Source organism: Schistocerca piceifrons, chromosome 3 (assembly GCF_021461385.2).
Source record: "Schistocerca piceifrons isolate TAMUIC-IGC-003096 chromosome 3, iqSchPice1.1, whole genome shotgun sequence".
NCBI lineage: Eukaryota > Metazoa > Arthropoda > Insecta > Orthoptera > Acrididae > Schistocerca > Schistocerca piceifrons.
In genome coordinates, this window is record NC_060140.1 from 875,878,431 (window position 1) to 875,906,040 (window position 27,610).

General features: G+C 39.9%; 1 protein-coding gene across 1 annotated transcript in view; it reads left to right on the forward strand.

Annotated features, from left to right (window-relative positions):
• Positions 1-27,610, forward strand: part of LOC124789141 (protein ELYS) — a 259,690-nt gene that overhangs the window by 193,497 nt on the left and 38,583 nt on the right. The window contains exons 22-24 of the mRNA XM_047256434.1: positions 2,901-3,027; positions 20,232-20,304; positions 23,160-26,329. Of these exons, the coding sequence (XP_047112390.1) occupies positions 2,901-3,027; positions 20,232-20,304; positions 23,160-26,329 (3,370 nt within the window). The remainder of the gene's footprint in view (positions 1-2,900; positions 3,028-20,231; positions 20,305-23,159; positions 26,330-27,610) is intronic.

Sequence of the window (27,610 nt, forward strand, 5' to 3'; positions counted from 1 at the left end):
CTCCAAGAATTGTTTTGAGATCAATTATCTGCACTTGTTACTTTCGTGCATAGCACACACTTACCTTAATCTAACCTAACAGATAAAAAATATTTTTGAAGTTCAACAGTTTGGGAGTGGCGTGTTCTTGCATTTCCGAAACATTTTTTTGTCTTGATAACCACTTCTTTTTATTTGCTTCTTTTCAACTTTAAATTGCACAAAACTAAACTGTTGTTTTGTAATGTCACTAGTTCTTGAACTGATGATTACTGTTGAACTCGACGTGATGTACGATATTTCAACAGTCAGAAATGACCTAAGTTCATAGTCATTTGATGAGAGGTTAAGATGTGTTCAACACAGATTTTGGGGTTCAGGTTAATAAGAGTTAATTTTCTGTGCTATAAGACAAACTGCTTTATACAATTGGCCCTAAAAGGTGACTGAAAATCCATAGTTGAATATATGAATTGCTGTGAGGATAGATACATACTGACTGAGTATAATAAGCAACAACTTAGACATTTTTGAATTTATAAGGACTCTACACAGTGCTGCTGGTTAATGTCCTTATGCGAAAGCACGATAATGGTTGGCAGCAAGAAAGTTAATCTAATAAGTTGATTAAGATTCAGAAAAAAAAACCACACAGTGAAGAAAGCTGTACAAATGCACGAGTACTGAAATATCCTCCTGCGGATATCTTCAAAGCATTAATAGATTTTTGAGTTTTTATCACTTAGTATTCATAGTAAAGCACTAGATGAGCACTAGTTAAGATCAACCAGACAACAACAAAAATTGGCCAGAACCAGAATTTGAACTGTTTTGTTTGCCACAAACCATTCATGTAACAAAGTGTATAGTTTTGTGTGTGAAAATGTTCAGTGTTCGGTTATTGTATGTATGGTTGGAAGGAGTTGCACCTTCGTGACACACTAAGGGAAATGTGCAGTCTGAAAATATGATAAAAACTCAACTATGCAGCTTTGTAAGCTGGTCATCAGCTGGACTGGAGCATTAGATTTGAATGTCACTTTGAGTGGCCTTCTTATGTTACCTTGTTTATTTATTTTATTAGTGGGGAAAATGGAACTTAGAGCAGAGAAACACATTTTTTAATAAAATATTTAATGCTGATTGAAGAAATTATTAGCGTGTCAGTCTTGAGGTTCTGAAAGGGTAACTGAAGTATGCAATTTTTTTACTCTAGTGTGAAGATTTTCCAGAGATAAAGATCTTCCTTGAAGAGCTAAACAGGTCGTGTTGAAAACTTTCCTTCTGCCCGTCATATCCTATTGTAGAGAGCTGCATTGTAACCAAAAGAGACATATGTCAACTAGTAGCTTGTGAAATTAAATTCCTTAGTAGGTTTTCTTTACAAAAGACAAGGAGAGTCAAGATCAGGGCGAGTGGAAGTTGCCACAGAAGAAAGGAAGTGGTTGGTCAGGTGAAACAGATGTAGTCCAACCGAATTCCCTGTATGTACTTGGAAATGATCACCAGAATGAAAACCAAGAAGAGGTGGTTTTACCAGATTAAAGTCCACTTTGAAAAGAAAGAGATTTGGGGTGCTGTGGTGATGGAGGAAAGCTACCAAGACAGAAAGAGATGGAGGAGGATTGTTTCAAAACATTCCACCTGACTTCCTGGAATTATTCACTGACATTAAGAAACGGTGGCATTAATAACTTGTCGAAAGAGCATCGGTATCAAGGAATATTGGTTCCTTATGAGAGAATCTTTGATATTTGCACTAAATTGCTTATTTTCTGTCACACCCACTAAGGCAACCAGGACAGCGAAGAGCCTTTCATGTGAAGCAGTTGATTAGATGTTGATCAAGAACCTGAAAACAATCATAAGAGCACAAAAAAAGTAAAAATAAAAGGGTGCTGAAAATTCAGTGGAATTATATCATAGTTTAAGCTGTCACATCACACTCCTCTGTATCAGTTTGTGGTTAGTGTCTTAGTCATCAAGCTTGATTGTGGACAGATGTCTATTTGCTGCATAGTGTGTGCACCTAACTATTTTACAAACATCTCTTGATCCAACAGTTGCTCTTAGTTTTTGGGTGAAACTGACAGAGCCAGGAATTATTCAGTAACACATTTCTGTATGATAGTACTAAAGAGTTGGAACATGTTCCAGTAGAAACGTGTTTATATAGCTACACCATCAGCTAGTGTCAGGAATTTGATTAATTTGTTGTTAGTTTTGACCAATACAGTGACCATCGGGTGCTGGTAAAAAAATGGGTATTGTATTTTTCTGTCTGGTGCATTGCATATAGGTGCCTTAATATTAAGTTAAATAGGCACACTAGCACAGAAAAAGTGCAGCAAATTTATTGATTATGTGTAATAACAACTTAGGAGGAGGAGAAGAAGAAGAAGAATTTTCGGAACTAATTTGTAGTCAAATCAGTTTGAAGTAGTGACATCCAATGGGTAATTTTGATGTGCATGTAGTTTTGAGAGATTCTTTCCTTATTTATGATTACTGGTTTAAAACAAAGAAATACATTGCTGATATTGGGATGCAACTTTTTTAAATTGTTCTAAATTAATTCACTCTCCATTTTTGTTCAGATACACATGTTTTAAAATTTTCCATGCAACTTTTGAAATGTCTGGCGTACATCTGATGTCACACACATTTAGGTACAGAATTTTGACTCACATTCACAATCAAGATACTAGTCAGTCATTCAGAACCTGGGAAAGAGTGTGAACTCACTTTGTCATCTACACTGGCAAGTAGACATCAGACATCTGAACTTAGAGGTTTAGACACTGAAGGTATTTTCTAATAGAACTGTAACATTAACATAAATCCAGAGATTAATAATAGATTCAAAGACTTCTAGTTGTGAGCTTTCTGGAGAATACTTGAATGGATTAATTTTGCTACAGGTACATTCAGTTTCAAAAAAATCATTGTCACCTGAAGATTCGGTTAGTGAAGAGATAAGCAGAACAACAAGAGGGGCTGCATCAAAAGACCACGGGACAGAGATGAACACTGATGGCAAAAAGACAGGTAAAATAGCAGTTAGAGAATAGTACAAACAGTGATATAATTACTTTTATTGTCATAAATTAAGCAGTAGGGTCTTTTATTACTATTTTATTTTTTAAAAGAATATCCTTTCTCTGCAGAATAAATAAACTAAATCATTAGGCTTTTGTATTGTATGGAATGATAGCATCAGTGTTGCAAGTGTCCTCCCCCCCCCCCCCCCCCCCCCCCTCCCTTACCACACACACTTCAAATAAAGAGTGGGTGAGATTTGGGGCATGGAGGAGGCACAGTGGAAAATACATGTCCGGTTAATTCACAGATCATGTTACTTGTTACAAAATGCTAAACATTGTAGTTGTTTTTGACAATGTGGAGAGAGGAGGGGAGAGAGAGAGAGAGAGAGAGAGAGAGAGAGAGAGAGAGAGAGAGAGAGAGAGAGAGAGTGTGTGTGTGTGTGTGTGTGTGTGTGTGTGTGTGTGTGTGTTTTCGTTCCTGTTCCTGTTCCTGTGGGTGAATAAGCACTCTCCTTGCCAAACATGTTCTCACTCTCACCTCTTTGTACTCTTCTCTAATCCTGCCTTTCTCAGAGTTCACCCAACAATACTTGTAGCAACCAAAATCACATATCTTTGAGCAAAGAACTACTGAAAATCTTGAGTGTGCTTTTTACAAAATGACGATGCCTCAATTCATTAAACAAAAACAGTGCCATCTAGTTTCCTTCTGCTAATTTCCTCAGCTTCCTCAGCCTCTAAATATCTTCCAAAGAAGAAAACTATCCCATCTAGGCTGTTTTATTCTTGAATAAGGTTATAGAAACACCTTAATAGTTAGCTGAATTACTACTTTTATACTTATAGTGATCTGATAGATTTTGTTATCACCTTATGGGTTGTATTTTTGAAAGTAATGTTTGTTGGTGGAGTGTGCAGTGCCTGCACAAGTAAATCTGATGCATCTGTATTTGGTTGCTTATTTGTGGTTGCTATGTTTGTGCCCCTGAGAGGAAGTAATTATTGACTGGTGGCCAGTTAATTTTTGTCAGCAATCTGCTTTATAAATTATTCTCCAGTATTCTTTGTACAATTACTCATTACAGTTTCATAGAATCATTGTTTTTGAGTCTGCAAAACAACACATTTCTTCTCTCTGTACCTAACTGGTCAGTTTATTTTATTGTTAACACTGGACCATCATCCTCAGATATACCACTGGCTGGCATTACATTTAGATCACTGCAGTTCATTGAGTCTAAAAACAGCTCATCCGTGGCTGTCGTGCTATGTCTTACAAATCTTGTAGGCAATTTTATTGTGAAAAATAATCCAAAACTGAACACCAAAAACTCTTTAAGTATCCTTAGTAAGTACTTATGGCAGAAAATCAACATTAAAGATTCCACACTGATACCCCAGTAAGTCTGCATAACATTATTACAAATGTAAATTTAGGCTTCCGCAGCCATTGTCACAGTCAATAAAATTCTCCTGGGTTTGAGTTAGCAATACACCCTGAGGATTTTATGGTCAGAATTTTACAGTTGACAATGCAGCCTCAAACCCAGAAGAATTTTATTGATTATTACAAATGTTTCTAATTGATCTATAAAGCTTGAGATAGTATTTACTGGCAGCTTGTCAGGACTAAAAAGCTTGTACGTTTTTTGATCTATTGTGGCACACCATTTAAAAAAAGTATTAAGCAATCTTGGAGAGCCTTCATGCCATTTTTTGCATAAATAAGCTCTCTCACTTTATTCTTATTTGGTTTTTCAGTAGTATGATATTAGCTTATATCCATCAAGATGAAATTGTTCAATTTCAGTGATTTTCATTGATGTTCTGATATGCACAAGAAGTCATTTTATTGTGTGGATATGAGTAGTTCATCCTCCACTCCCCCCCCCCCCCCCCCCCCCCCCCCCTCCTCCATGAGGCTTCTGGTGTTTTGTTGGAAGACACTAAGTTCATTCTATTTAATGTTCATCTTGTCAAAGCTGCAGTATTTTGTTTTGCTAGTAGCTGTTTCAACTATATTTGTTCTGCAGCATTGTCTTTCTGAATTTACCCTAAAAATACCAAGGGAACACTTCGGAAACAACTGGAATCGGAAGAATACTGCTTTGGTCAGACTGGATGCTTCTGGCAATTTGCTATGCACGTAGCCTCTTAACAGAAGTATTCAAATGCAAACTGAGCAGCGTGTGATGCTTACGAATGAATGAGGAATGCATTAATCACATCCATATGTGACCATCCCTTTTCTTGAGCAATTTTCCAGGCTGTGCATCAACATTTTTCACAAAGTGCTTCATCTAGGGCAGCTTATACCATTCAGAGATTGACATGATCTTCACCACAATGTGAAGAGCATTCTCGGCAATGTGCCTTGATGTCATTCTCAATTGTATGATTCAGTTGATGCATTCCAAACTGTTGCCTGTTCCTGCTACTTATATTAACGAACTTTTCCAAGATCCTTCCCCAAAGAGTCAGTCACAAATGACACTGCTGAGCTCTGCACTTACAAGGGGAGGCCGCCAATTGTGAAATTCAGATTTGATCCATACTGCGCATAATAAAAGCTCATGGCCAGAGGCGTAATGTGGCAAAGCACCAAGATGCACTTCTCAGCCGTTGTCGAGAAAATCGACAGTTAAAAGAAACCGTTGCGGTGAAATACTCTCTACGATTAATAATTTTCTACAGCGTCGTGGCGCAGCGGTAAGCGCTCGGGTTCGTAATCCGAAGGTCGCCGGATCGAATCTTGCGCCATGCAACATTTTTTTAATTATTAGATTTTTGTAATATATATATATAAGATCTGCCAGCACTTTCATTTGGTAAGTCAAATCATCTTTGTTTTTAGATATATATTTCCTACGTGGAATGTTTCCCTCTATTATAATATATATACGTAGGAAAAATATATCTTAAAACAAAGATGATGTGACTTACCAAATGAAAGTGCTGGCAGGTCGACAGACACACAAACAAACACAAACATACACACAAAATTCAAGCTTTCGCAACAACTGTTGCCTCATCAGGAAAGAGGGAAGGAGAGGGAAAGACGAAAGGATGTGGGTTTTAAGGGAGAGGGTAAGGAGTCATTCCAATCCCGGGAGCGGAAAGACTTACCTTAGGGTGAAACAAGGACGGGTATACACTCGCACACACACACATATCCATCCACACATATACAGACACAAGCAGACATATTTGAAGACAAAGAGTTTGGGCAGAGATGTCAGTTCGAGGCAGAAGTGCAGAGGCAAAGATGTTGTTGAATGACAGGTGAGGTATGAGTGGCAGTAACTTGAAATTAGCGGAGATTGAGGCCTGGTGGATAACGGGAAGAGAGGATATATTGAAGAGCAAGTTCCCATCTCCGGAGTTCGGATAGGTTGGTGTTAGTGGGAAGTATCCAGATAACCCGGACGGTGTAACACTGTGCCAAGATGTGCTGGCCGTGCACCAAGGCATGTTTAGCCACAGGGTGATCCTCATTACCAACAAACACTGTCTGCCTGTGTCCATTCATGCGAATGGACAGTTTGTTACTGGTCATTCCCACATAGAATGTGTCACAGTGTAGGCAGGTCAGTTGGTAGATCACGTGGGTGCTCTCACACGTGGCTCTGCCTTTGATCGTGTACACCTTCCGGGTTACAGGACTGGAGTAGGTGGTGGTGGGAGGGTGCATGGGACAGGTTTTACACCGGGGGCGGTTACAAGGATAGGAGCCAGAGGGTAGGGAAGGTGGTTTGGGGATTTCATAGGGATGAACTAACAGGTTACGAAGGTTAGGTGGACGGCGGAAAGACACTCTTGGTGGAGTGGGGAGGATTTCATGAAGGATGGATCTCATTTCAGGGCAGGATTTGAGGAAGTCGTATACCTGCTGGAGAGCCACATTCAGAGTCTGGTCCAGTCCCGGAAAGTATCCTGTCACAAGTGGGGCACTTTTGTGGTTCTTCTGTGGGGGATTCTGGGTTCAAGGGGATGAGGAAGTGGCTCTGGTTATTTGCTTCTGTACCAGGTCGGGAGGGTAGTTGCGAGATGTGAAAGCTGTTGTCAGGTTGTTGGTGTAATGGTTCAGGGATTCCGGACTGGAGCAGATTCGTTTGCCAGACAACACCACATACAAAGTTTGTCAAAGTAACCCCATTCCCGATGTCCAAGCGGAGCTTCAAGGAATCCTCAGTACCTTAGGCCCCCTGCAAAACCTTTCACCTGACTCCATTAACCTCCTGACCGCACCGACACCCCGCACCCCTACCTTCTACCTTCTTCCTAAAATCCACAAACTCAATCATCCCGGCCGCCCCATTGTAGCTGGTTACCAAGCCCCCACAGAACGTATCTCTGCCTACGTAGATCAACACCTTCAACCCATTACATGCAGTCTCCCATCCTTCATCAAAGACACCAACCACTTTCTCGAACGCCTGGAATCCTTACCCAATCTGTTACCCCCGGAAACCATCCTTGTAACCATTGATGCCACTTCCTTGTACACAAATATTCCACACGTCCAGGGCCTTGCTGCGATGGAGCACTTCCTTTCACGCCGATCACCTGTCACCCTACCTAAAACCTCTTTCCTCATCACCTTAGCTAGCTTCATCCTGACCCACAACTTCTTCACTTTTGAAGGCCAGACATGCCAACAATTAAAGGGAACAGCCATGGGTACCAGGATGGCCCCCTCGTACGCCAACCTATTCATGGGTCGCTTAGAGGAAGCGTTCTTGGTTACCCAGGCCTGCCAACCCAAAGTTTGGTACAGATTTATTGATGACATCTTCATGATCTGGACTCACAGTGAAGAAGAACTTCAGAATTTCCTCTCCAACCTCAACTCCTTTGGTTCCATCAGATTCACCTGGTCCTACTCCAAATCCCATGCCACTTTCCTTGACGTTGACCTCCACCTGTCCAATGGCCAGCTTCACACGTCCGTCCACATCAAACCCACCAACAAGCAACAGTACCTCCATTATGACAGCTGCCACCCATTCCACATCAAACGGTCCCTTCCCTACAGCCTAGGTCTTCGTGGCAAACGAATCTGCTCCAGTCCGGAATCCCTGAACCATTACACCAACAACCTGACAGCAGCTTTCACATCTCGCAACTACCCTCCCGACCTGGTACAGAAGCAAATAACCAGAGCCACTTCCTCATCCCCTCGAACCCAGAATCCCCCACAGAACCACCACAAAAGTGCCCCACTTGTGACAGGATACTTTCCGGGACTGGACCAGACTCTGAATGTGTCTCTCCAGCAGGGATAAGACTTCCTCAAATCCTGCCCTGAAATGAGATCCATCCTTTATGAAATCCTCCCCACTCCACCAAGAGTGTCTTTCCGCCGTCCACCTAACCTTCGTAACCTGTTAGTTCATCCCTATGAAATCCCCCAAACCACCTTCCCTACCCTCTGGCTCCTATCCTTGTAACCGCCCCCGGTGTAAAACCTGTCCCATGCACCCTCCCACCACCACCTACTCCAGTCCTGTAACCCGGAAGGTGTACACGATCAAAGGCAGAGCCACGTGTGAGAGCACCCACGTGATCTACCAACTGACCTGCCTACACTGTGACACATTCTATGTGGGAATGACCAGTAACAAACTGTCCATTCGCATGAATGGACACAGGCAGACAGTGTTTGTTGGTAATGAGGATCACCCTGTGGCTAAACATGCCTTGGTGGACGGCCAGCACATCTTGTCACAGTGTTACACGGTCCGGGTTATCTGGATACTTCCCACTAACACCAACCTATCCGAACTCCGGAGATGGGAACTTGCTCTTCAATATATCCTCTCTTCCCGTTATCCACCAGGCCTCAATCTCCGCTAATTTCAAGTTACCGCCACTCATACCTCACCTGTCATTCAACAACATCTTTGCCTCTGCACTTCTGCCTCGACTGACATCTCTTCCCAAACTCTTTGTCTTCAAATATGTCTGCTTGTGTCTGTATATGTGTGGATGGATATGTGTGTGTGTGTGTGTGTGTGTGTGTGTGTGTGTGTGTTGTGTGTGTGTGTGTGTGTGTGCGCGCGAGTGTATACCCGTCCTTTTTTCCCCCTAAGGTAAGTCTTTCCGCTCCCGGGATTGGAATGACTCCTTACCCTCTCCCTTAAAACCCACATCCTTTCGTCTTTCCCTCGCCTTCCCTCTTTCCTGATGAGGCAACAGTTTGTAGCGAAAGCTTGAATTTTGTGTGTATGTTTGTGTTTGTTTGTGTGTCCGTCAACCTGCCAGCACTTTCATTTGGTAAGTCACATCATCTTTGTTTGTGTGTGTGTGTGTGTGTGTGTGTGTGTGTGTGTGTGTGTGTACACACATTTGAATTACAAAAAAGAAATACTAAAAAAAAAAAAAAAAAAAAAAAAAAAAGAAATTGTTGCATGGCGCGAGATTCGATCCGGCGACCTTCGGATTACGAAATTGTAGAGAGTATTTCACCGCAACGGTTTCTTTTAACTGTCGATTTTCTTGACAACGGCTGAGAAGTGCATCTTGGTGCTTTGCCACATTACACCTCTGGCCATGAGCTTTTATTATGCGCAGTATGAATTGAATCTGAATTTCACAATTGGCGGCCTCCCCTTGTTAGCTGAAAAGTACTAGTTACCCAATAATCACTTCCCAGAGAGTTCTGTATCACTTCAGAGATCCCCTCTAATGACCACTGCCCAGTAGGAAGCCTTTCTTGGTCGTCTTAAAACTTTTCTTCCTTAGTGTGCACCTGATGTCCTGTACTGTCTGATTTCTACTGAATTCTTGGGTTGTGTGAAGGTTTTTCTCCTTAGTCTCTGATCCAGTGAAGCTGACAGAGATAGTCTGAAGGTGTCAGGCTTGCATTGTTTCCTTGATCTTTTCACCAATGTAGGAACCTTCTATTCTAGCTCCAGCTTTACTTCTGCATGCTGCAGCTCACAAAATTGTGAACTATTCTTGCACTACTTCCAGAGCTGCTCTTTCCTCAGTATTGTGGTGTACATTGCATTACAACATTCCACACTCAGCTGGCATATTTCACAATGTCAATTCTGTCGCCATAGTCCATCACAACAGTCAAGGTATTCAGTTAAAAAAACTTTGTTCAAAGAAAAATAATACATGAAGGGTTTATTAAATCGATTTCTTGATAATATTGTTTGAAAATAAAAATTAATTAGTGACAGTTGCTTTATGTAATGTAAATGCAGTTTTTAAGCTTAAACTCTCCTTTTAATGAAATTTATTTATGAGGCAAAATTGAAATTATCCACAAAAGACTATACAAGGTGGTCAACAATATTTACCATGAAGTTTCCTCCCTTAGCTGTGGCAAGAGAATATCACCTTCGAAATCCTTGAGCCAGACAAAAACTCAGTCTCTAAACAGCTATCAACCAATTAATGTTGCTGACATGCTCTGCAAAGTGCTTGGAAGAATGGTTGTCTGCGGATTATGCTGGGTTCTCGAATCTTAGGACCTATTGTCCCCCTACCAATGTGGTTTCTGGGAGGAAAATTCCACAATCAGCCATCTGGTTGGGTGGGAAACAACAGTCTGACAGGCTTTTTCAATGCCAGCACTGAGTCATTTTTGATATATGTCATTGCATTTTTATTTATCCTTCAAGACGGGGGCTTTTGAGGCTCCCTATCAATTTTTATTTGTCAGTTTTTATTCCTACAGAGTTGTTTTGGGTTAGAGGTGATACTTCACTCAGCTCTCCACAGGTCCAAGAGAATCGTGTCCCACAAGGCTTTATATTAAGTGCCAGTCCCTTACTTCTTGCCATCAATGTACTAATGACCTTTGTCAGGCTGCTGGTCACCTCTGCAATGTAAGTCGGCAATTTTTGCATTTGATACAGCTCCTACTCAGTAGCATCCCCAAAGTGCCATTCGAGGCCTCTGCTTGTTTTCCAATTCTCTCCTGCAGAAACATGGGTCATGCATTTGTGTGTCATACCATGGTTTGTCCTGGCCCAGAACTCGACTTGGGTACCCAGTGCGTGGACATTGTTACACAGTCTGGTTTTTGAGGTCTCCTTTTCGATAAAAATTGTATGGTTCCAGAGACCTATTCAAGCCTCGGACATGTATGATGTATATATGCAGACTGAAGCAATGAATGGAAATTTGTATCAAGGCCAGAACTGACTTGGCTGCCCCTATTGTTCAGATAAAGACTAGCTGCATATGGAAGCTTAACACTCTCTGTTTCTTTGCGCACACCTCTTGGGATGCCGATTGTGCTACTCTTATCCATATTTACTGAGACCTGATCACATTCTGACTGGACTATGCTTGCTAGGTTTATGGCTCAGTAGCAACTTCAGCTTTGAAATTGTTAGATCCAGTCCATCATTATAGCATGTGACTGGACACTAGTGTCAATTGGACTAGTCCTCTAGACATTCTCCTTGCTGAAGCAGGGAGCTTGCCACATAATTTTGGATGGTACCAACCCTTCATCCTCTGTGCGATCACCATTCGACAACTCACTGATCATCCAACATGTCTTTTTAAAATACAAGAGGCATCGACCTCCTGACACATACTTTTGAGTGGGATTACCAGGTGGAATGCAACTTGCAGCCCACTGCCAGGATCTCGATCTCCATTTCTCCTCCAAGGAATGTGCTCCGGTTGCTTCCCCCCCCCCCCCCCCCCCCCCCCCCTCCTTCTTTCAGTTTTCAGAAGTTTCAGGGTGCTACCCTCTTTTACACTGACAGCTCTAAAACCAGGGATAACACGGGATATGCTTTTAAATCTCCAGCCAGTCACACGCCAGGCACATGTAGTATATTTATGGCAGACGTGATAGCCTTTAGTACAGTTTCGTTAAGAGAGCCACCTCTGATATTCGTGACCTTCTCATTGACCTTAGTCATACTCCCTAATTAATTTCTTTATCTGGGTCTCAAGTTCTGTGGATATCCCAGAGAAAAAATTGGTTGACTGCTTGGTTAGGGAAGCGATTACATGCCACTGCCTTACCCCCCCCAACCACCCAATTCTCTTTTACGATCACAGGTACGAATTTGCCACTGCAAATAAGTCCTCCACTCGCTCAAAGGTGGAGTGACATTTGGTGGGGATATTGCTCCCTCTACTAAGCTCCACACTATTGGAGAGAGTACTGCTGCAAGGCACTCTCTGTTAATTACTCTTGAAGGAATCCACTGCCCTATATCACCTCAGCATTGGTCATACCAGGCTAAGTTATAGTTTTACTTTATGTAATAAGCCACCCCTACATTGTGATAGGAGCATTACAGACAGTAACACATATCAAGGAGGAATGCTGGGTCCCTCTGGCCTCCATTAGTAAACGTGGCCTTCAGAATTCTTTGCCTCTGATATTGGTGGGTGATTTCCGAATGTGCTGGGTCTGGTGAGACACGCGACCCTACATCCTTGACTTACTCACTCTTTCATCCCCCTTTTACTGTTTTAATTTCTGTAGATGCGGTTTGTGTCCTTTTCTGCAAAATCCGATTTTCTATTTTAGGGGTGGCACTCTGTTGAATAGTTAGGGCTCTTCAATACCTTGACTATACCACAGCAGGGGTACAGTATACCAGAGCAGCAGTGCGGCAGATGTGGGTGAGATGATAACTGTCGCATGCAGAGCCTTGGGGACAGCCACATGCTGCTTTACCTATGTATCTCCTCTTGTGTTTGTTATTAACAATCCAGCTGATTTCCATTACATATTTAGTCTTCTCACTTTTACTCTTCTGAATGTGCCAACTCGAAGTCATTCTTTGCTCTTTACTGTCTTCACCGTTCATCAGTTTTGTGGCAGTCGGATGCTGGGTGGGTTTCTCTCACCATGGATGAGACCTGTGGTTAGTGATGTAAAATGCCTGGTTGTTTATATGTTAGGGCTAATGCCCAGGATAAATGTCAACAATTCATAAATGCCCATGCATTTTAAAGATTAATTTACAAGCAGTAGTTATGAGAAAATTCTAACTGATATTTTGTATTGGAAAAGGTGTTTTGCAACACTTGGTTGGGTAACCAAGTTTAAAAAGCTGCTTTAGAGCTAGGGAAGAGTTATTAATGGAAGTTAACTGGACTGTAAACATAATTATACATTTTAATGAGGTTAATTCTTTGGGTAGTGCATAATTAAAAAAGAAAACGAAACTCAAGTTGAAAAGTAATTCTTGAAATAAAGTGTAGTTTATGTTAAGTAAGTAGTGTTGTACTTTTACTATTCTACTGCAAAAATATTTGAGTGAAAAAGTCTATCCATAATGATTTTAATTAGGGATGAATCGTGCGCCAATTCAGGTTCCTCAAGTCCAAGAATTGCAGATTCTCTAGCAATTGACCAGTATCGGAATCAATCAATTCCAACATCTTTGGCATCGATTCTTTGTTATTAAATGTTTTTTATGTTAGTGATCTCATTTTATCTTCACGACAGTGCAGTCATATGTAGTAGAAAGGAGGAGAATAAAAAACTATAGTGTCTCTCAAACATCACTACATCCGTCAGTGAACCAATTCCCCCCCCCCCCCCCCCCCCCCCCCCGCCCCCATCCCACTGAAAACAGTTTATCATTTAAGAATACAGTTATTATCAAGAAACAGATGCTAGCTGTTTAATATGATCAGTAATAATTTTGCCATCAATAATCATTCTTCAGCAGTATTTAGAGATTTGACATGGTTTATAAGATGGGTTAGAGTACAAAGCAATCATCGAAGGACAATGTTTGTTGTTGTTGTTGTTTTTATTCAAATACTGGGTTGTCACTACACAGCTTTTCAACATGTTATGTGTTATTGTTAGATAAAGAGACAAAAGAGCAGAAATTGTAAAAGTAAAAAAAGGACATTGCAACTGACAAGCAGCTGTCACTAACATGTGCCATTCCTTGGAATGCTAGTAAAAAACAGAGGGCATGTCTCTCTTCTTTCTTTTCATGCTTAGTAAAAAAGGGCAATGAATGGCATATGTATGTTTACATATAAACAATATAATGGAAGGAAACATTCCACGTGGGAAAAATTATATATAAATACAAAGATGAGGTGACTTACCGAACAAAAACGCTGGCAGGTCGATAGACACACAAACAAACACAAACATACACACAAAATTCAAGCTTTCGCAACAAATTGTTGCCTCATCAGGAAAGAGGGAAGGAGAGGGGAAGACGAAAGGAAGTGGGTTTTAAAGGAGAGGGTAAGGAGTCATTCCAATCCCGGGAGCGGAAAGACTTATCTTAGGGGGAAAAAAGGACAGGTATACACTCGCACACACGCACATATCCATCCACACATACAGACACAAGCAGACATATTTAAAGACCTGCTTGTGTCTGTATGTGTGGATGGATATGTGCGTGTGTGCGAGTGTATACCTGTCCTTTTTTCCCCCTAAGGTAAGTCTTTCCGCTCCCGGGATTGGAATGACTCCTTACCCTCTCCTTTAAAACCCACTTCCTTTCGTCTTCCCCTCTCCTTCCCTCTTTCCTGATGAGGCAACAATTTGTTGCGAAAGCTTGAATTTTGTGTGTATGTTTGTGTTTGTTTGTGTGTCTATCGACCTGCCAGCGTTTACATATAAACATTTACTAGCTTCTAACATTGAGAGTATCATCCCATCCCTTATTTTGATTGGTAAATTATACATTCTAACAGTAAAAACTTTAAAAAGTACTTTTTTTTTAATATAAATGTCCAGATTTCGAGCATTTAAAACTGCTTTGGGCAAATTCCTGAGAAAATGCTAATTTATAAATGTCCTGTCCACTGGGCATTTGCCTGTCCCACATCACTACCTGGGTGACTCATCCTCTGCTCTGGCTTGTGTACTTTCTCAGCCCATATACTGCTCTCTAGTTTCTCTCAGCTCTGGCATCAATATTGCCTTCAAAGCTTGGGTTCTACTTTTTACATATTTCCATCATCTGAATATGTTTTTGGCTGACATTGCCAATTATGGATGAACTACCCTTGAATCAAAAGACTGTGAGTTTGCTGTTTACTCACCTAACCTCTGCCTAACAACCAACAAACTAAACTTATTCATGAAAGATACCTGTGTTTATGAAAGAAAATCAAGATTATTTATGAAAGATTATGTTCACTGTTGTGTACATAGTTCCGCGTAGTCAGCGCATACACAACTTTCCCACTAGAGCGTGCCCCGCCAAGCACAACTTTCCCACTAGAGCGCGCCCTGCTAAGCACAACTTTCCCACTAGAGCGCACCCCGCTAAGCACAACAGTGCAGGCGCAGCGCTCGTCCGTCTCCGCACTACGAGATGGCACTGCCTTAGAGACGGACCAAATTCTGCTTCCGCCAATCCACGTATTAATATGTAACGCAGCCAATGAGATTGCTGCTAACATAGAACCTTTTCTCCTCGCAGATCACACTCGCGCAGTGATACCTGAATGCGTGAGGTATTATAACAAATGTAGAGACCTCCGATTAGTCAGTCTGCATTTGTCTGCACCAGTCTGTACCAGTCTGCATTAGTCTGTACCAGTCTATAGTCAAGTTTCAGTCTGCGCCTAATAAGATTACCATATTCCTGTACATAGCCATGAAGATAAATGTATAGACACTTTGTCAAGTATCAGAGATATGTGAGAATAAGATTAACATACCAATACCAAAGAAACTTCAGATTGTCAATTGTAAACAGTGTCCAGAATCAAGTTACGTATTGTCTACGCTTTTTATTATTTTAATAAATGTGTGTGAAAATTAATCAAGTTCTGTTTAAAGTTGGTCAACGTCAACCTGCTACTCTAAGCGTGCAAGTGGCATTTCTATCATCTGACCTAACGGCAGAAGATAAACACGCCACGATAAGACCACGAAACATATTGCTGACACTCGCCTACATCGTTAGAGCGACAAGTCAAATAATCTGATGGTGTGTGTACTGAAGGTCTTACAGTACGCACACCACATTCACGCAGTTTCTAAGAGCAGTTTCTTTTAAGTTTCGATTACTGAAGATTTTGCGATAGAGACAAACGTTTTACTGCCACTGAAATGGACATTACATCGGTCTTGGTGACAGTAAATTGAGAAAAAATAGTAATTTGAGAGATAACTTTCAGGTAATAGTTTTTTTTTAAACCTGGAGCTGTACAAGACTTAGTAACTGTACACATTTACTGATATTTTTGTAAAATTAAAAACTAAACTTATTTAATACTTTAGGGGTAAAGAAAACAATTCACCATATAGTAGAAGCACTGAGTTATCAAATGCACAGTATATCAACCAGACAGATTGCTACTTACTGTTAAAGAAGAAACGTTAAGTTGCAGACAGGCACAATTAAAAGACACTTACATAAAGCTTTTGGTTGCAGCCTTCATCAGCAAAAGAGAAAAACACACCATTCTTACACACAAGACAGCACACCTCATTCACATGTAACTGCCAGCTCCAGCATCTTGGGCCAAAATGCAACTATTGCAAGGGGTGCAAGCAGCAATCTGGAGGGGGCGAGAAAGGAGAAAGGATAGTAATGTACAGGTGGGGGAAGAGAGACAAATGCTGTCTGGTGGAGTGTGCAGGGCTGCAATGACAACAAGCGCAGCATCAGGAGGTTGTGGGGCAGGGAGGTGGGGAAAAAAGGAACGGAGGAGGAGAGGAGTGGGGAAAGATGGGCAGTTACATTGGCAGAGGGTGGCAAACGAAGAGCGTGGGAGATGAGAACAGGGAGATAATAGAACAGAGGAGGTGGAAATCCTGACTGCAATTATTTTTTTTTCTTTTAATGGTAGATAGCAATCTATCTTTCCATACATTGTTGATATTCCTGCCTGGAGTTTCCATCATTTGAAAGGCACAAAATGGAAATAAAACTTTCTAACTTTTGCACAAAAACAAATATGAAATGATAGTATGGCACTGCTGGCCGGGAGGCCCAATCTGGGGAAGTTCGGCCGCCGAGTGCGAGTCTTATTTCAGTCGACACCACATTGGGTGACTCGCGTGCCGGTGATGAGGATGAAATGATGATGAGGATAATACAACTCCAGTCCACGAGTGGAGAAAATCTCCAATCTGGCTGGGTATTGAACCCCGGCCTGCTGCATGGGAGGCAAGCACGTTACCAGTCAGCTAAGCAGGCAACAACTTTTGGACATATCCTTTATGATAGAGCACATATATAGGCATTCACAATCATTCCTTTATTGTGTGTCTGTTAATGATGTGACACTTCTATTATTTGGTGAGTCGTCTCCTTTACTCATAAATTATTTACATTCTGTCAGAATTTGTCTTACCACATTCACACTAAAACTTAGCATTGTTGTAAAACATTGTCGTGACTTATTTTATTACTGTCTTGCACATCATTTCCTAGATACAGATATGCTAATATTGTTGTAGCTGTAAAGACACCAAATTTAAACAGCTGTGACTATGAAATTGTAAACAGTAGTGTCTAAACTATAAATTTAGTTAATCTGAATGCTGGCAATTTAATAATCAATTTAACTAACATTAACGCAGCCTTGGAGGAAAATAGTTTTATATTTTGTAAGTGTATTTACTAGATTCTGCTGGAAGAAGCAAAGTTTTGTGTGAAAAGCACAAAAGGTGTATTGAAAAATCTGGTAAATTTTACCAAAATACCTGGAAATATTGTTAAGCCTCATGACAATTGTAAGCATGATAATCATAATTTTTTTACCCATGTTTTGGAATGAATGCAAAACACAATTGTTGGCAGCTGAAGTGTCACACAGTTTTGCAGAAAGCACTAGAGACGATTATTGTGCAGTGATTAAACATTTCTGTGTATTTGGTCCAGATCCAGGTGCAAAATGGAGAAAAGTTAATGGGAACTCTGTGTTAGTACTCAAGATAGTTCACAAAAACAAAACAAAAAATTGTTTTTAGCATCATGGTGCTTAGGTATGGTCCTCTGACCTTTGAATGGGTACCTACCATTCGTCATGGATGGTAAACCATGGTGCAACCTGACATTTTTCACATTAGCGAGTACTTCGCAAAGGAATAATAAGTGGTACATGACCACCATACCGCTGTATTTAAATCCAAAACTCTGCCGCTGAACCATAGGTTTAAATGTATTGGAAGTGGTCATATGAATGCTGCAGATTTGCCACTTTCTGGACACTTGATTGAGAATTCTCCTGAAAGACTGGTCAATAAAGTTCTTTGTATAGTGATAGAAGACCATCAAGTTAAGAGTTATGAATGGTTGAGATGGTAGGCACCAGCTTTGAGCAAGTATGTAGTTTCCTGAAGGAAGTTCTGTGTATGAAGAAGATGGATGCACAGAGGATACCAAATTTGTTGGACATTTCAAAATATTTGGATAAGTAGAAGAATAATTTGAAGTACTTCTGGTATTGCTGTGGGTACTGATGAGACATAGTTCCACCATTCTCAAATAAAAATCTGTTGTCAAAGCTAAGGATTGTCTAGTCGTTAATACCCTGAAGTAAAGTGGCAAAAGTGGTGTCAACTGTGTTCATAGGGTATCATTATGATTGTTTATTTGAATAAAGGATGAAATATTCTGTTAGCTGTTATTATTCAACATTATTTAATTTGTGTGCAAGTGCATCAACCCAAAAGTTAGCACACAGAAAAGGCCTCTTGCATTGGGACAACACGTGTGCTCAAATAATGGCCATTATGATGGCAAAATTATTATAAATTTCCTAACTTCAAGATACACTGAACTACTCCACACCATTATCTTGAATATAGAGGTTATCTATGCTGTATAAATTCATTGTGCAGAGTCAGCTAAAAGTTTGTTCCGGGAAATTCAGTTAACTAGATATAATGAGCTCAGTTTTGTATTGAGAAATAAATTTTTACTTTTAGAGGTAGGTCTTGTGATTTTTACCAGACCTATAAGTCCATCAAGATACTTGCAGTAGGTTGCTTTAGTAAGTTTGATTGTTATCTCCGTGATAATTTGCTTTGTGGTAACGTAATTTTTCTTCTACAAACCTGTCATTCTCTCCCTATTTTCTAAACACACTTCATTAAAACTGAGCTCAAATATCAGCCATCTCTTCACAGTTAAGTAATTTTGTGTGAGTGTTTTTTGTTATCGCTGTTTGCAAGACTGACTGCTACTATCTTCATTTGCTAACTCTTTGAAATATGTTAAATGGATTTTCGTATTACATCGCAAATGCTGAATCATTAAATGATTCTAATACTAGCATATAAACTGGGGTCCTTCCCAAGCTCTGACCCAATTTTATTCCACTGCTTAGTTGGTATTGGGCATTAAATGGAATACTTTTTGGGAAGCTGGCTACCAAATTTGGAAACTTTAATAATTTGTACTGAAAATAACTGGGTGGTATTTATTGCAGATTTCATTGTATCTTTCGGAGAAATGAGTTACCTCACGGTTTGTGCCCCCAGTACGGTTAATAAAAAGTCAGCACCTTGAGCAGTGGAGTACCGTGGCGGAGTACCGTGGCAATGCTTGTGTGCAGACCTGCAGATATCACAGTGTCTTCTCTGTAGCAACAGTGGTACCAAGCATAATATTGTCTAGTGTTTCCGTCCAACCACACAATGAAATTTCCTTTCTTCTTGCCATCAGTTTCATCCTGTGGTCTAAAAACAAAGGAAGAAATTGGTGGTGAGATTTAGGATATGGAGAATTCATTTAGTTACCTCTGCAATACAGTCTTTATCTAGTGATGACATATTAGACTTCTGCCTACTGATAAGTAATAAAGTGAATAGAAATTGTATCAGAAGGGAAGCTAAAATTTGAACTTGCGAATGATAATGGCCAAGCCAAATTGAAAACAAACTGCCACTGGAAAAGGAAGTTTTGGTTCTTGAAACTGACATAATCATTAGCAGTACTCAATTTACATAGTTGTAACTTTGTTGTATTCATTACTTTTCTGTCAACTAAATACTAAGTGTGACCAATTGTTTTTTCTTTAGAATCATGTTTATCATATGGTGTGAAAAATGAGACTAACAGTAATTTCGCATATTTCTCACAAACCTACTTCGAAACTGCAGCTTGAAACTTCCTCTTCATTGTGTTCATCATATTTTCCTTAAGTGATTGTGTAACACCCTTCTTTTATAATTAGTAAAGTTTCATTCTTTCATTTATTAGTTTCCAATTTGATATTTGTTTATATCTAATGCAATTACACTGTTGTGGACAAATATTGTTTTCTTTTTAGAGGAGAAAAAGGAATCCGAAACAGGAGTGCTGTCAGCAAGCCGACAGATCCGTTTTGCATTACCAAAAGAGAGGTATGTGTTTATTAAAATTAGTAAAAAATGGTATAATTCTTTATTAAAAATATGACTGGTTTCGACCTCTAGTAGTAGGCCATCTTCACATAACAAACCATCTGGATGATGATGATGATGATGATGATGATGATGATGATGTGCTTGGAACAGCTTTGCTGACCCCAGTACCAAAACTGCTTACCACAATAATAATAATAATAATGTTATTATTTTGTTCATATTGGACCACTTAAATCAATTTTTTAAGGGGCAGTCAAATGAAAATGAGGCAGATGGAAGATAGGTAAGTAATGTGTTCATTGCATGAAAAGTAAATGCCATAACTGTCACTACTTCATACCACTGTGAAACAAGATGGTCAGTAACTTCAGAGAAAAATGTTTGTGATTGCCTGTGGAACCGTATTGTACGAGGGTGTGCATCTTTTCATCCAGAGTGAATCAACACCCATGAATTTCTTTCTTCAGGACTCCAACAATGTGGAAATCACTAGGGATAGATGGGGACTATTTGGAGAATTTGTAAGAGCTACCCAGCGAAACTTCTGGAGTATAGTAGAAACAACCTTGGCAACATATGGGTGGGTGTATTCTGCTGAAGTTGTGCTGGAAAGCACTTAAATATCCTCTATACAGTCCCAGTCTCTACTCATGCAATTTACACATTTTTGGAGCCCTGAAGAGACATTTGTGGCTGTTGATTTGCTTTGGATGAAGAGGTATACACCTAGTACGATCATAGTTCCATAAGCAACCACAAACATTCTTCCATGAAGGCACTGACCATTTTGTCTCACAGTGGGCTAAATGTAGTAACAGTTATGGTTATTACTTTTGAAGTCGTAAAGAGTTCACTTACTTTTTCCACATGTCTCCTTTTCATCTGGCTAACCCTTACATAAAAAAGATTTTTCAGTTTCCTATTGGTCCAGTACTTCTTCAGTCTCTCAGAGCTCAGCTTTCTTTCTTCATCTAAAATTACCCTACCCAGTGTTTGTTGATCATGGTTTGTAGTTTGTTTCTGTTTTGTTTGTAAATCTGTTAGTGTAATTTATAGTTCCCTCATATCTTCCTTCATTTCCATGATCCATCTAATGTTGTTCTTACTGTTTCATGCTCTCTCTGTTGATCTCCTGATTCTATTTCCTGGTGTCCTGCTTAGTTGTCTGAAGAACAAAATGGATTTCTGTATAGGAATGTTAATTACTGATTTCATTTCCTTGTAGACTGTTTCATTAGAAGCTGATCTCTAGCGTCTGCTTTGTTCATATTTTTGGTCATGCATGCTCTGATTATTCTTCTGTCATTCGTATTCTATTTCTACAGTATTAATTGTTTTGAAAGTGGTTTCATTTGCAAGTTGTAAGGTTTTTGATTTTGTGGTTGTTGAGAAGCCTTTTTTGTTGTTAGCATTCTTGGTAATATACTGTCAAACAATGGAAAATAATTTCATTTTGTTATATACAGTGCTGCGGTCAGTTTGTTTCTTCTACTGTGCAGCATAGGTTTTTGTTCTGGTTAAATGTTATTTCTCCAAAATATGTAAGATTTTTGTTTCCTGTTCTTCTATTATGGGTTTGTTTATGAGTTGGGGATCAGATAACCTGGTCATTGCTGTATCACAGGCACATAAAAATTTTGTTGTACATGGGTTTTCAAAGTTTGATGTTCTTGGGGTTAACCTTGCACCACTGTCATTATATTACAACATACCGTTGAAGAGAGATAGTGACAAGCATTCTCTAATTTTAAACCTGCTTTTATGGGGAATGGCTTACAGTATTCTCCTATGAATTTGATGTGTGTAATGTTATAAATATTTTAATTTTTGCTGTAATTATTCACTTTGGACTACATTGTATTTTTTAAAAATAATGTTGCAATTCTTCGTTTGTGTACATCATCTACACCAAACACATTTGGAAAGAGGCTATTTTGATATTCAGTGACAACATTGGTTTTCATTAGTAAGAAAAAGTGAGATTATCATTGACACAGGATATTGCAGAAATGCCTCATGAACAGTGAATGTCTTGTAGACATGTCAATAACAAAACTGAAAATAGTGTCAAAAACATCAGATCAAGTTGCTTATATTTCTTAGGAGACACACTCATAATATTTTTTGTAGTGTGGGCATATGGTAGACTCCATATTGTTTGTGTGGTTCTTGCAGATGTTTAAATTTTCACTTGTGGTTCACTTTCCCCTTCTTTCTTATTACATTTAAAGTTCCCCTGCTATCAGCTGGTCTCTCTTCCAGTATCATCGACACTTATAAATGTATTCAAGTAGAATGAGAGAAAAAAAGTTCGATTTGAAATCAGTTACTCATTTCTTGGCTGTTGAAAACAAATGATGAATTTCTTTTGTGTGTGTGTGTGTGTGTGTGTGTGTGTGTGTGGGGGGGGGGGGGGGGGGAATTTTGCAATGTCACCATATTTCAAATTACCCAGTCAATCAAAATGTACAGAACATCAATTCTTTGAAAAGCTGTTCAACAAAGCTATACCATAGATCAAGTAGACTCGTGGTTTATGGTGTTGTGCAACATTTCCCACAATAACATAAACAAAATTTTATTGATAATAATTACATCTTTTACATCAAAAAATTTTAATATTGGTAGTCCGTAATAAAATTTTCTTCCCCTTTTCCCCTCAATTCCTCTTTCTTGTTGAAGAAGTGTATAGCTTTAATGACTTGTTATCTTGTAGAACACACTGTTTGCAACATTTTTTTCTGGCATATACTCTCTTTATGTAAGTTTAATGTTTTTATTTACTTATTTTAGTAAATATTCAAGAAGTGTTTAATTTTGTGTCACCTCAACTTTTTTTTCTTTTCTTCCAGCAACCTAGACAGAAAGAAAAGTGTCATGGGTGCCAGCCCTAGGAAGGCTCTGTATGAAGGAAATGTTGCGCACACAACAGATACCCAGGTGGGAGGAAGGAGGCCAGGAGACATGGCACGTCCCTTATGCTTTTTCCCTAAGCCTTCAAGTGGCACTCGGGACACAGAAGCTTCAGTATCTAAAACAGTTTATACAGCGAAGAAAGCTGAACGCAGTTTATCATTTTCTCCTTCTCCTCGGAAGCGAGACAGTGCTAACAATGAAGAAAGAGTAGCTAGCAGAGTAGCTTCTATTAAAGGGAAATATTTTTTCCCACCTAAATCTAAAGTAGATGATGATTCTGAAGAAAACCAAGAAGACAGTTTTGTGTCCGCTACCAGCGATATAGATTCAAATACTGAAGACGCTTCTGGAGATGCAGTTCTGTCATCTGTGTTAGCTGAATCTGTCTCAAAAGATTTGAAGCAAAATATTTCATCATCAACGAATATAGTGGAGTACCTCAAACTTGAGGACAGTGTGCAGTCAGTAGATGATCATAATTTCAGAGAAAAGTGTGTCAAGACAGATGACCCTCCTCGTGTGACGATCATTTCGCCCAGAATTACAAAGAGGGAATCTTATAGGAAGAGTAATGTTTCTTTCCTGACTGATCATACAATGCATGGCATTGGAGGTAGTAAACTGCTGAACAGTCCCTCAAAGCATTCAGTGAAGTTTGATGATTCTAGGCGGGCTGTTAATAGCTGTTCTCTTCAGACAGCAGATGGCATACCAAATACTGAAAAATCGTCTACTTCATTTGCATGTGTCAGTATTGAGACAGAATCTCCAACCAGTACCACTACAACAAACAGAAAGAGTATCCTGTCATTTTCTCGTAGTAGTATAACTCGTAATGTCTCTTATACTTCAGTTCTCAGTAGAAGATCAGATGAAGCACTGTCTGCTGCTGGACAGAAATGTGAGGATGATGGTCCTATTACTCAAGGAGCCACCTCTCATTTGGAATCATATTGTTTGTTGTCACATAATACAGTTAAGGGAGTAGTTAACACCAGTAACAAAACAGACAAAGATAGCAGTAAGTCCTCTGCATCATTCCTACCTGACAACACTGTACGCATTGTTCCTGGGAATACTTCCACTAGGCAGACTGATGAAAGGAGAGAATCTCTGAGTGATTCAAAACAGACTGAAAGTAATGTTTTGACGCCCATTGAAGATGTATTAGCATCTGAGAAAACATCTTTGATGGGAATCGGGACTAAGACAGAAGATAGTACCAGTTTAACATCTGAGAGAAGTCAATACAGCTCATCCAGATTTATTCTTCCTGATGCAACCATTCAAAGCAGACCTGGTAAAATAGTTGACAGTGAGCAGTTGGGTGGAGATGTAAGCTCTGCAGGCATGGCAAAAGAAAATCGGAAATGTGTTTCTTTCAATGCCAGAGGTAGTCCGAAGTTGGGCAGATCATCGGAGACATTGGCCGGCATTGAATCTGAGGCTGTAGATAATGAGAATTCTGTCCAGAAGGAATGTAGTAATAAGCTGAGCTCATCATTTCTCCCACACAGCAGCAGTTATGACAGGCCCGGTGTCTTGTCCTTCAGTGAACAATCAGCTGTTGAAGTAAGGGTCACAGGCAGTGCAGAAGAAATTCAAAAGAGTGGAGAAGACACACCAGAGGTTAAACGATTATCTAAGGCATTGTCAGCAAGCGAAACTGGTCCAGAATGCTTTACCAGACCAACACCTGATAGGGATAGCACTGGTTCTGTTCTATCATTTCTTCCTCACAGCACAGTTTACGATAGTCCTGTTAGCACACCATGCAGCAGGCAGTCAGAAGACTTACAGAAATCTGTAAATGATAGCAGCACATATGAAAATAATATTGCATTGACTCCAGAAGACACACTGAAGACTGACAAATCACCAGATTCAGTGACAGATATCGTAGTTGAGGCAGAAGGTAATGTTAGCTTCACGCCTAAGAAAACATGCAATACACCTGTATCTAACTTTCTGTCAGATACCACCAGATTTCTGCCAGACAACAGTATCTGGAATACCCCCAGTAATTCTTCATGCACCAGACACACTGATAATGGATCAGAGTCTGTAGATAATACCAAAAAGAGTGTTACTATGACTATGGAAGGTACATTGGAAACTGACAATTCATCTACTGCATTGATAGATACCAGTGCTGAGATGGGAGGCAACATCAGTAAACAGTGGTCAGCTTCACCGACAAGAATCAGAGCTGAGACATGTGATGCTATTAGCTCTACACCCAAGAAAACTTTGAGCACTTCTGTTTCTACATTTCTGCCAGATACCACCAGATATTTACCAGATAACACTGTATGGAATTCCCCCAGTAACACATCAAGCACCAAACTTTCTGATAATGAACCAGAGGGCCTAAATAACACCAAAGAGAGTGAAAGGAGTGTTGTGACTATGGAAGAGACATTGGAAACTGACAAATCATCTCCTTCATTGCTAGATACCTTTGCAGTGGGAGGCAATGCTAGTGACAAATCATCGACTCCACTGACAAAAATCAGAGCTGAGACAGGAGGTAACATCAGTTCCACACCTAAGGAAACTATTTCTAGCCTGTTACCAGGTACTACCAGATTCCTACCAGATAACACCATTTGGAACACCCCCACTAATTCGGCATGCACCAGACATTGTGAAAATGAACCAGGCTCAATAGATAACACCAAAATGAGTGAAAGAAGTGTTTTGGTGACTTTGGAAGAGACATTGGAAACTGACAAATCTACGTCCTTAGTAGGTGTCGAGACAGGAGGCAATGTTAGTTCCATGCCCCAGGGGATTTGCAGTAATCCTGTGCCGAGCTTCCTGCCGGATACCACTACTTGGAATAGCCCAAGTCATTCATTTGATGGCAAGCTATCGGCCAGCGAAAGAATTTCGCCACTCAGTGAACAAGAAAATTGTCAAAATGCTACTGTGATCATAGAAGACAGCTTAGAAATGGAAGAAAACCCTACTTTGTTGACAGACAGCAAAAATGCTTCTAGATATCTTCCTGATGACACGAGTTACAACAGCCCTGTTGAGAAAGATGTGTTGGAAAATCAGCTTGACAGTGAACCGCAGGGAATTGGAAAGTCTGCTGACAAAAGTAAGTGTGTGTGTGTGTGTGTGTGTGTGTGTGTGTGGTGGGCACGGCACATGCTGAACTCCTTCATTGCAGCCCCTAGTATACAGATACTGAAATCATTGACATCATAGGTACTTGCTACACAATCATACATAACATCTAGCGTATTGGGTATGCTGACAGTCAACATTATGTTGTAACACGTGCCACCTTATAAATGAAACTGGTAATTTTAATAGCAGATAAGTGATGTACTTCATCTGTATGCTGACATACCTCATGTCATCTTGCTACCAGTGTATGAAATATACTGGGTGTTCTATACAGTCATACTGATATGCAAGTGCCTGTGACACTAAATTGTATGGTTTTGCTAAGGGAATCCATTTGCACCTGGTTACTATATTTGAGCCTTGGTCTCCCTCTACAATTTCTATCACGCACACTTCGCACCATTATCAAACTGACGATTCCTTGATGCTTCAAGATGTGTGTATCAACCAATCCCTTCCTTCAGTCAAGTTGTGCCATAAATTTCTTTTTTCTTCAATTCGAGTCAGTACATTCGAATTATTTGACTTACCCATGTAATCTTCAGCAAACGTCTATAGTGCCAAATTTCTAAGTAATATCTTCAGTAAAGGCTACCTAACATCAACATTTTTTGTTAACAAATTCTTTTTCTTCAGGTATGCTTTTCTTGCTGCTTTGGCCAACATTATTTATTTTGCTGCCCAAATGACAAGACTCGACTACTTTGTGTTGCATTTCCTGTTTTAATTACCCCAGTGTCACCTGATTTAATTAGACTATATTCTATTACCCTTGTTTTATTTTGTTGATATTCATCTTACAGCCTCTCTTCAAGATAAATTCTAACAACAAAGAAGAAGAAGAAGAAGAAGAAGAAGAAGCAAAACAAAACATAAATGGGTAAATTTGATGTAACATGCTCAGACTGGTTACTGTTTCAGAAAAATTGGACGGTTTATTAGAGAGAAGAGTTTCACAAATTGAGCAAGTTAATTATGTGCTGATCCACTCTGGTCCTTATACAAGCAGTTTTTTAGCTTGCGATTGATTGATAGAGTTATTGGATTGCCTCCTGTGGGAAATTGTGCCACATTCTGTCACTGGGGCCTAGAATCTCATTGAGTGCAGTAAAATTGTTTTCAGTGATGAGTCCTGCTTTGAATTGAGGCTCTACAACCACCAGAAAGCGGTTGGATACCAACCTGTCTGCCGTCCCCCATATGGCATGATAGCCAGGACTGATGGTCTGCAGCACAATTTCATTTCATC